Raw genomic sequence first — 11,768 nt, 5'->3', positions numbered from 1 at the left:
GGTTATTCAGCAATGGAACCAACGGCTTAACATGACTTCCGAACCACTTCAAGAGTGAACTTCTATCACCCGAAATACTACACATCTGGGTTACGGCGCTCGGCTTATGCCACCATTAACCCGATTTTATGGCAGTGTAAGAGATTTTATGTTGCCGTTTATTCTCCATTATTACGCTGTTCCGGTTTCCAACCCCCGCTGTAAAACAGCGACTGCCTGTGGGAAATACATTTTTCCAATAAATAACTCTGTTTATTTCCATGGAACCAGTATGGTTATTCAGCAACGGGACCAACAGCTTTACATGACTTCCGAACCACGTTGAGAGTGAACTTTTATCACCAGAAATACACATCTCTCACACCTCAACGGAATGCCAGAGAATCGAACTCTCGGCCACTGAGGTGGCACACCAACACCATACTGATCACACCTAGTAAAAGGAATGAAAGGGGTTGCAAAGAACCTTGAGTAATGCCTACAGTGCCCTGCTTGAGGTGCACTGACAGCACTACCATATTACGGGGTTCCACCTATCAATTCGGGAAATGAAACCCATACTGTATGTTTATTATTCCAGTTTTACTGTATAAATGATTTTGTTGTACAATAATGTACGCATGCAACTGTAGGTTTGCAAACACGTCAAGTGCGAGTGTTTACATTACATTTTAGTCTATGGCAGTTAGCAGTTCAATAAACACAATGAATTAACATCATTTCAAGAAATAGAAATAATAAATAAATAAAATTCCATTCATAAAAAACAATTAAAAAGACTACTTAAAAGTAAGCCCAGAGGAGATAGTACTCATTTTTCTAAACACCTTTGTTAAAAAGGCACTTTTAAAGACAACAAACTGCTCAGAACACATCAAGGTAGAGACAATAAATGAAAATGAAGAGAGAAATCGTTTACAGCCATTGCAGTGCTCACAAAACATGGATAACAAGCTTCTCAATTCCAATACATAACAACTGAACGACCCCAAAACTAGAATGGCAACAAGAGTTTCCTTGTAATCATTGCATTACAAAACATATGGGTACCAGACTTCAATCTTATATGACCATAACAGAAGAATGCCCTCTCTCTTGCATGTAAACACCTATTATATTATAATATAAAGCAGTTCTACACAAAAACAAAAATCACTATTATTATAAATCTATAAAACAAAGCAATATTGATAAGTTCTTGAAAAGGGGAACAGAGAGAGAGAGAGAGAGAGAGAGAGAGAGAGAGAGAGAGAGAGAGAGAGAGAGAGAGAGAGAGAGAGAGAGAGAATTCTATTTATGTATGATGACATGCAAACAAAAATCATTCTCAACCCACTGCTTCCATTTTGGGTCTGTCAGGTATGAAGGTCAACTTCTGTACACACAGAACAAAACAAAAATGAAACCACAATCCTAAGGCCCTCCAACAAGACTTTTCAAAAGGAACTACCGAATCCTTTTCACAGAAAGGATTTTAAATACACAGATAATCAAGGACTGGAAAAAAAAATATGAGACTACTACACTGATGGTGTATTACAGGATTCTAAAAATATTAATACCAGCACATTTGTACAAGCACTTCATCAGCCAATCACATTCAGTACTCAAACCTGCCTTGTTGCCCTAAAACACAGCTGATAAATAGTGTGTACGTTTCAACAAAAAGTGGACGTATTCAAAAGTCTAATAAACGATCTCACATCCTAGTGAATTCTAGATCAGCTGACAAAGAATACCCACGCTGTGTTTCATACCAATTTATGCTAACTGGTGTATATTGTATGTACAAGCAACAGAAGACTAATTCACCGCACTTCAACGACATATGAACCTGAGATTCCTAACTTGATAGATCTTTCAGGAGAGTCCTTTCAGCTTTGGTTATCATGTTCACTTGCTTGTCTCCCGTCATTACATCTACAGTTATCGCTCCTTCAGTCGTCACTTGGTCATAAGCATGACAATTAATTATAGTGATTTGGCCATCACATGAAAATAAAGTCCAAAGTGTGCTTAGCACAACAAATATCTGAAGGTACTTGGACCAATCTGATTTTCCATCTGCCTCTCATTTTTCATGTAACCTGGTTAAATAACTTTAATAATACTGTTGATCAACGATAATTTTATAGTCACAATGCATTAGCCTATTTATTTCAACGAATATATATCCCTATTCTCAAGTCTATTTGTTAGCTGTGACAACAAAAAAGTTTTCCCACAAAATAAGTGTCTTGAAATTCACTGCAATTTTTCCACAAAGCTAAATACAGTGCTTGAGTCTATACAAGTGTTCAAGAGCGAATACCTCTGGACAATCGTACAAGCAAACACAAACCCACTTGTCAATTTTTAAAGCAGACATTAAGTTCTGAGAACTCCAAGCAGATTCCAGTCTTAACTAAATACATCAGATTTCCTGAAACAAAACCAGGAATACACAACTTTAACCCAGTACCTTGTCTTGGAATTTATAAGTACAGTAAATGAAACTTAATGACAATCATTCCTAACTTTTACTCTTCATTGTTAGCAGAAGCCATTCAAATAGCGCCTTATCAGTATTTTCAAAACTAACACCATTTGCTGCAGGATAAAGTTTGGCCCATCCCATAATGTTAAAACTTTCAGTGGACCTACATTGCCTGTAAGTGGATTGAGTCACAGTGCGACCAACTGAAACAGGGAGAAATACGTCTTGTTTTTACTATTTCCCATTTTGTGAGAAATCTTAAGTTCATACTTCCAGTGTTTTACTAGGTATAATAAGAGACCTATTAATCCTTTGTTTCACTGGTGACAGAATAACACATCGTCTAAAGTCCAACCTATGAGCTCACCCCGAGTAATTTTGAACTCTCTATTTTAACTGTTTTTTTTATTTTTTATTCTAATCTGAATGTACAAAAATAGTCTTCTGTATTTCAAATGAAACCAATGATATTTTGACTGCATGTTTGTTTGTATGGTGTTTTTACGTTGCATGGAACCAGAGGTTATTCAGCAACGGGACCAACAGCTTTACGTGACTTCCGAACCACGTCGAGAGTGAACTTCTATCAGCAAAAATACACATCTCTCACTCCTCAATGGAATGGCCTAGAATCGAACCTGTGACCACCGAGGTGAGAAGCAAACACCAAACCAACCATGTCACTGAGGCGCTTTTTTTTTTTTACTGCATGTGACGAGGAAAGTAGAGTGCTCTTTCAAAAGCTTTCCAACCACTTCCAGGTCTGCAGGCTTCATGATTTTTGTTGTTCCTGTTACTTATTGTGATATACTGCTTATTTCTTCTATGCTATCTTCTTTTCCCCTCTACTAATTTTTACATTCACTTCTACTCAATAAAATTCTGTAAGAACAGTGTGCTCTAGGCTTAAGAGAAAGGAGCATTTATCCTAAGTGGCATAAAATTTCAAAAACATTCTTGACTCCATTCAACATTATAATCACCCAAAAGCATTTGTGCATTTTTCTCAATGCTTAAGGGTATACAGGTTCATTCTTCTTTACGAGTTTCAATAACGAAGGTTCATCCTTCTTTAAGAGTTTCCATTTATTGTTGGGCACAAAGTAGAGTAAAGAGCCACGCCTTGTAATGACAGCTTTGAACCTTGCTGCCTTTTTCATGCTTCACTTGAATCTAAAATAAATATTATACTCCTTCTCATGTGTCCTTATATCTTCTGTTCTATGCAATTCCTGCTTTTATTTAGTTTTTGCTTGAATGATTGTTAGTATTACCTTTTCCAAATAAAATTTTTACAAGCAACGCTAAAATGATTTATAATAACCAAGGTCATAACTAAGCAACCGTGTACACAATGCACCGAGTCACAACTGAATGACCATGTACATGGGCAATGGACTGTAACTTAATGACCAAGAACAGAGGCAATGGAGCGTGACGGTCACATACACGAGACAATGCTATAACTTAACAGCCAAGTACAGAGGCATTGGGTTGCAACTTGACGGCCTTATACGGGATTCAATCGATTGTAACTTAACAACTGCATACACTAGGCAAGGGGTCATTAACGACGCCAGAAGCCAGGAACACAAACTCACAAGTGGTCTAGATGGTCTATCGCTACCTAATGCTTAAGAATACTTCCTCCAAGACAACTGCTCATGATAACTGTATACAACTTTGGTGCCAAATGATCAACAACAGGGGAACAGTGGGCTGCAAATGAAATGGAATGGGAGCTTTGGACTGAAGATAACAAAATAAAGGTGGAATATAAAAACACAGAAGCATTTTAGTAAACAAGAAAAGCTTAAGAAGATCAGCTGGACCATTAAAATTATAATCCTAGAATTATGATCAAAGTAGTTCAACCAGAAAACTTTGCTTATAGAGCTGAATAAAAATAAAAATAAGGAGCAATATCTAAGCTTTCACTTAAAACAACTAATGGCCTTCACATAACCATGAAAAATGAACTTGAAACAAAGATATCTTTATTTTGAGAAAATAAGACATAAAATTTTGATTCATAATGAACTATACATCAGAGAAAAAGAACAAGTATTAGTACACAATGGCAGGAAGCGTTACCAGGAATTCAATCAATTTATCTTCTTGAATAGATATATTCCTGAAGGTTTACATACACAAAAAAACACCCGAGACTAGAAAACATGTCATCTTACCACGGAAAAAGATCTAAAATCCAACGTGTTACCAGAAGTAACGGCCAGATTCACGACAACCAGAACACTGCGCTTCAACTGCTATGTCAAATACTGGTAGACAGTACCAAGGTGCACTTTGATTGAGAACATTTTAAGCCACTCTGCAAACACGATGCAGTTTGACTCGAACCACAATGAGGGTGATGATGAAGATCAATATATGAAAAATGGTACAGTTATCTACATTTCACTCTGAAGTCTTATACTGACTGTGAAAATGTAAAAAAGCAAAATTACATCTTATTCTCTACATGAGCTAAAAGAAACATGCATTTAATTAAAGAATGAAAGTGTAAGTAAATGTACAAGTCACTCAACCATATTTACAGATCACTGACATTTACAAAAAATGTACAAACATATGATAAACAAAAATAATATATACTCACCGGTATATGAAAACTTTACAAATATTGCAGAGCATTCTCCTCACACAATCTCACATGTCATTCATGAACAAAACAAATGTTGAGATGATAATTGCAAATAAAGTTTTACATGGAAAATAACGAAACGTAACTACCTACGATAACGTTATGAACGCAGACCTCAATTTCAAATTCATAACAGGCTAACGTACTGGGACAAAAAGAACTAAGAAAATCTCGCCTATAAACAAGCCGTGATTGATGAAGCACTTGATGCAACGAGAAACTAAAATCACCAACGAACAGGTGTCCCCAGAACTGTGCAGACTAGTGGGCGAAACACCAAGACTACATAAAATATCAGACTCCTTTAAGGATGTATACTAACATCAATCAAACTTTTCAAGTATACCAGACCTATCCAACTTTAACCTTGATTTTTTGCGTTGTGCTTCATAATTACCTTTATATGACCAAAAATAAGTTCAAATAACTAATAATGATGCGAAATGTGACTGTTCCTGCTGGAGTATACCAAGCATAAAAAAGCATAAGGCAGTAACCAGGCAAGGAAAAGTTTAGTCTTATATGCAGTCAAAGCTGATATTGTTCTAAATGTTCCATGTAAGTCACATTGTATGTAATATGGAGCTAATGTTAGTCGAAAGGGAATTTGATTTTCTTTAATGGATTAGTTCTCTCATACATTAACACCTACAACTACAAACAATGAGATTCTCATCAAATGTCACCTTACATCATATTCAATAAAAACATTACTAACTTGCCCCGAGACCACTGACAAAAACGATCTTAATGCTTGGTATAATCCAGGGTATTTTCCAAAATTAAGAAAGCTGTGCTAAAACCAATAATGACCACAACATGGCTTGCCTCAAATAAATCAATTCACCCCCGGGGTCATATGTGCAAATGTGAGGCCTCCCTGATGGTCATTTCTGTGGGCTAATTTTGCCCCCAACTTCCCAACAGTATTACCCATTGAAAAATCGGTTATTTGGGAACCCAACTATGATGGCATCTGTAAAATGCAAGTGCTGATGATTCTCAGAATGTAAATATTACCAGTGGCGATGCAAATGATTGCACAGTTCATATCTTAAGACCAAATAATATGATAATACCTACAGTATGACTGGATGAAATCAGAAATGTTCTTTTAAATGCAACTGCACTATTTGACTTTTGCGAATGGATACTGTTGGTGAAACAACCTAACAGGGCCCAACAGTTTGCACACACATTTTGGTGGCTTAGCAACTTGGGGGTGACTAGCTCAGTTGTTGGAGCGTGGAAAAGTTAAAATAATTTTAAATCTGGTGCTCTACCTTCAAAAATAAAATAAAATACACATATATAATCAGTGAAACAATATCCCTGAATATACCACGCTGAAATGGGGATGCACCCAACACGTACCTGTGTCTAGTATGCCACCAAATCCAGGAAAAGGCAAGTGGCTACTAATGCCAATGTTTGAAACTGCCTTCCCTCCCCCACCACACCCTGTGGGTTAACTTACAAATAAAAATGAGGCCTATCTTCATTGATTTAGAACGGATGAAGGGCCAAAACACCTGGGCCTATAGAAATCCTTTACATGTACCACTCCACCAAACAACGCAACACTTTTTGTGCATGTAAACCTTTCCTTCGAAACGAAAAAGCTCCGAGACGCCATTAAACTAAGGGACAATCAATCTACACAACTTGAAAATTTTAGTAATAATACTTTTGATGCAGTGCTTTAAAACTAACATGGGGGAAAAAATGAATGAACTCTATAAAGAAAATAGAACTATAAAGTGTAAGTCTTATGAAAGCGAAGTTCGGAAGTGTCTACCTTTCGGCCATCTTGTTAGGTTCAATTTACAGCGCTACCCCACTTTTTTTGCAGGAAAATGGAAAACCTCTCTAAAATACTTTCAACTACCAAATACCATGAACTACCCCTTAAACTATAATACTTATAACTGTCTAGTTTAACAGTTCACTACCTATTATGAAACAATAAGTGAATTATTGATAATTTTACATACGGCCCATAGAAAAATTTGCGAATTGGAGAGTTCCTGCGGAAACGTGAAAAATATATTCCACAAATATCTGCAACAAAGTGAAGCGTGGAAAAGTGGGGTAGCACTGCATAATAACCTAAAAGTCAACCATAAATTAAATGCATTTCGTGGTCAGTACGTTCAAAGGAAAATGTATTAAAAACTAAACTTTTCAAACATTGATTTTTTACATACAAACTTTTATCTCACATGTGCTTTTATCAATTCTGGAGAATAAAATACTTCTTGGACAATTATATACACTACTTCATAATAACACTATTCTGTCTAAACAATTTCAAAATCATATTCTGCATTTATGACTTGTTTGTTTTTGGTTGTTTGCAGGTGCTTTTACATTGCATGGAACCAGTGGTTATTCAGCAACGGGACCAACGGCTTTACGTGACTTCCGAACCACGTCGAGAGTGAACTTCTATCACCATAAATACACATCTCTCACTCCTCAGTGGAATGGCCGAGAATCGAACCCGCGACCACCGAGGTGGGACATCAATATCATACCAACCACGCCGCTGAGGCGCTGCATTTATGACTTGAATGCTTAGAAATACTGAATGAATGCATTTTTTTTTTTAAAGTTTTACACACACACAAATTTAAGTTGCACCTCCACCTCTGGTGTTGAATCCTACTAGCTAACACCTTTCTGGTGGCATCTCCCTAGAACTGAGGTTACGCAGCAGAACTTCCCGTGCGTCCCCACCCTGATTTTTAATATTTTTCCTGCCGCACAAAATACTTCAGTGGTCTTTGGTTAACCCTTTACTTTAAGGAATTATATAAAAATAAAAACCATGTAACTTCTCATTCTTACTGTTTTGCAGTAAATACTAGAGAAAGCACTCAAAAGGCAAAGGCCCCAAACAAAACTTCTGAAGCATTGTAAGGGTCTCTTAAGATGCTAAACCCTCAAAATGTAAGTTCTGGAGAGAAATCTCACAGGAAATTCCTCTCGGTGATGAAGGAACAAGATGCTCTGATAAAGAGATCGGGCTAATAATTACAAACCACAAATTTTCAAGGCAATAACTTGATAAGAAAAAAAAGAGAGAAGTTTGAAGAGCTTTTTGTTTTTCTTATTCAGCCAGCTGTTCATGTGCCTATACGACTGCCTGTTTGTTGATAATAGCACTCTAGCAACCAGTGAATTGAAATTATAATAAGTGCTTGGCCAAAGGTTTGAAAGGTGCGACAGGAGGAAAAACCTTGCAGTCAGTAGCACTATGAAATAATTGTTAGGAGAGGGTTGATAGCTTGATAGCAAGACTGAAGAAAGGTAATACGAATACCTTGAATGAGTGAGCTACATAATAGTATATACTACTGACAATAAGACTCGTGAAAAATCTTGGTTTGTCTCTAATAGCAATGCTCTTTTCACTGATCATATGAATGGAATGGTAAAATAATGTGACAGAAAGACAGAGGACTTGAATGTCTTAAGATGTTCAGTGAATGTTTCGGCAAAAAACTTGTCATTACAAAGCAGTATATAAACAAAGCGCTTGTTTGAGATTATAACCTACTCTCTAGAAATAAAAGCACATGTAAAGCAATGTAATGAATTTATGTAACATAAAAAACCTAATTGGAAACAAAAATCCACACATCTCCCAATTGCCATGGATACGCAAAGGAACAATCACTAACAGAAATAAAAAATATAATAAAGGATGCTGGTATGAATAACCAGTAGTATATAAACAGTTGTATATACAACCACTGCAACTTTACAAGGTTTTTCAACTTTGTTTAACTCAGTAACACAAAATAAAGATATGGATACTCTGGGACTTATTTCTAAAATTTCATAAATGCAAATAAAAATGATTTGACCAATCAAGAAAGAAAATCATTTCTTAAATTATCCCACTACAAGATGCATCACTCGAACATCTCAGGTGACCTGCTGCACAATTTGGACTTGCACACAGTAATCATTTCCAACTGCATGTTTGTTCTACAAAACAAACCAGCTTGATGTGTATAGCCCTGTAAAAGATGCATCAGCACTACATTCTCTTTAGGAGTTTCATCACACTGGAAAAATTCAACAAAAATATTCCATGTCTGTATCCACAGGACGCAAAACCAATATCAATGAGGCTTGAGCACTGAGCAAATGAGTTCATAAAAGAAGTCTGATGTTCTGATGTTCCTTCTTGGATATCCAAAGCTGTAATGATTAATATTGTCCCTGCGCACTATATAGCCAGAAATTATCAATTTAGGATACTGTTACCACATAAAATGCACCTTTATATGACATTAATAGAACCCTACTTCATATCAACAGCTGTATTACTTAATTCAACAACATTCTGCAATGTTCACTGGGTCGCCATCCCCACTCACACAGCATCTGAACAGACAAAGCTTGCATATGCTACTGTCTTTCATTTTTGGTACGTTCGTAATACTGCTTCATACTTCTATCACTACTTAAGACAGTATATGGCAAAGAAAAATATCAATATATATATTTCTATATATATATATATAATATATATTTAATTTAGTCCTATGCATAGTTGCTAAGAATTACTTGCATACAATTACTTTACATGGGAGTACCAATGTCTGTCCAACAAACTCCAACTCCTTTTAATAGTTCCATTCTTGGCACACTCCGTAAAGTTCCGTAACTGTCCCCATTACCCCGAGTTGTATTTCCAAATCATAATGAGTGTAAGAATAGCAAAATTTTGCTATAGTACCCCAGGCAAATCTGAAGTTACGTTACACAGGTCTTGAAATAGCAGCAATCTAAAATTATAATGATAGTAATGAAATTAACCTCCTACACATACATATAAATACACACACATTACCTGTAATGTGAAACCTGCCTGACATTGTTTTTTTAACAGTTTCAGCCCCAAACGCTCTCTCTCTCTCTCCCTCTCAGTGGCACAGGCTCCCAAAGTTATCTAAGTCACATTACAATCTATCACAAACTGTTTAACAAAATGAACGACTGCAATCAGATGCAGTCAACTAATACCTATTATGACTTTTCATGAAACACTTCAATTACCCACCAGCAAGATGCTTCTATACACATGGGGGCATTCCTTGCAGAAGAAATGGCCAAGGAACCTCTACAATGATCATCAACCTTACCTTATTCAACTACTCTAATAAGGTGGGAAGATAACTGCGTCACCTCTGGCTTGTGTATTCTCATACTATATACAAATTATACAACTGCACAAAGATGAGGTATAAAAAAAGGATCAATGATTAAGGCCGATCATATTTGTTGCAATAAATAAAAATTTTATGTACAAAATTACTAGCTATGTGAATGCTATGGTGACAGGAGCACAATGAATTCAGCGGTAGCTAGATACATTTACCATAACAAAACCTATACATCAGCGGTACCAAAATATGTCTCAAATCTCGAATCCTTTGGAGAAATTTCAACTCAGAGGCGGCACTTTAGCACTGACAGCCGTAAAGGTGCTAAGAGGCTCGTACACCTTGACAAGGTTATCTATTATTAGTTACTTACAAGTCTACATAATGATAAGGACCACAATGTACTCTAGTAGTAGTAGTAGTAGACATCTCCTTCCCTTGCGAGCACTCGTGACACATACTAACCCTCCTCCGATTAAAAAGAATATTCATTAGAGATACTTTTTTAAATTTCACGTGAAGGAGAGTCCCCTCTTCATTAACGTCGCTTGATAGCGCGCCTGCGCCGGGTTGACGAGGGCTAGTAGCTGTTGAACTAAGTCGTGAATCTTGAGGGATGGGCCAACTTTCATCGTAGTAAGCTTCATTATTTCATTTTGGGTTAGAGTTAGTAACTTCGACCCTGCAATGTTCTGCAAATGCACACACAAATTAATACCGAGCATATGTATGTATATATCAATCACTCCCCCCCCCCCCCCCCTTCATGATAGTATGAATACAGTTCACCGTGAATCGCAAAGTTTAGAATGTGAAGAAGATAATCCACTGTGAAGATGAGCACATCAGGGACCTTAGGCTACTAACAGGTTTCAAGTCCTGGCCCCTGTGTATTATTTATGGTCTAGGTCTTTATAGGTTTCCCGACTGTAAAGCTTTCTTTTAGATTTCCTGAGATTTCATATTTATCCAAGTTGTGTTGTTAACCAGCCCGAGAAGAGCCGTTGTTAGGCTCAGAGGTCTGGATACACTAATCTTTTATAATAATAATAAACCAGTTTACACAGAAGGCTGCCAAAATCTTAATACTGTAGATCAATTTTCCATTTAATCATTCGTGTTAAAACCATAAATACCAAATTCCACATGCTGGACGACAGCCAAACTAACCTACTGAACTAACAGTATACAGATTTGAAGACAATCCATGATGTTCAACTTGTCTAAGCTTTGAGTAAAAACCACACCACATTTGCAACATTTATCAGCTTATATTGATGATGTGGACATTGTTCATGACACACAGCCTTACAAACATTCATTCCTGGCTCAGACAACATTCCCATTGGCTGTGCCTTACAGGAACAATTAGTATCAATGATTTACCGGTGAAGCCAAGGCCTTAATTTTTCTTTACTTGGCACTTTGAACTGTTTGCTTTATCATA

At 36.6% G+C, this 11,768-nt stretch overlaps 1 protein-coding gene across 1 annotated transcript in view; it reads right to left on the bottom strand.

The window, feature by feature from the left end:
* Positions 1 to 561: 561 nt before the first annotated feature.
* Positions 562 to 11,768, bottom strand: part of LOC135205165 (polycomb protein Sfmbt-like) — a 46,293-nt gene continuing 35,086 nt past the window's right edge. The window contains 1 exon segment of the mRNA XM_064235529.1: positions 562 to 11,013. Coding sequence (XP_064091599.1) covers positions 10,834 to 11,013 — 180 coding nt within the window. The 3' untranslated portion in view covers positions 562 to 10,833.

The sequence above is a fragment of the Macrobrachium nipponense genome, chromosome 48 (genome assembly GCF_015104395.2).
Source record: "Macrobrachium nipponense isolate FS-2020 chromosome 48, ASM1510439v2, whole genome shotgun sequence".
In the NCBI taxonomy this organism is placed as follows: Eukaryota; Metazoa; Arthropoda; class Malacostraca; order Decapoda; family Palaemonidae; genus Macrobrachium; species Macrobrachium nipponense.
Note: the sequence above shows the minus strand (reverse complement) of the source record. Positions and strands in the feature narration are given on the sequence as shown.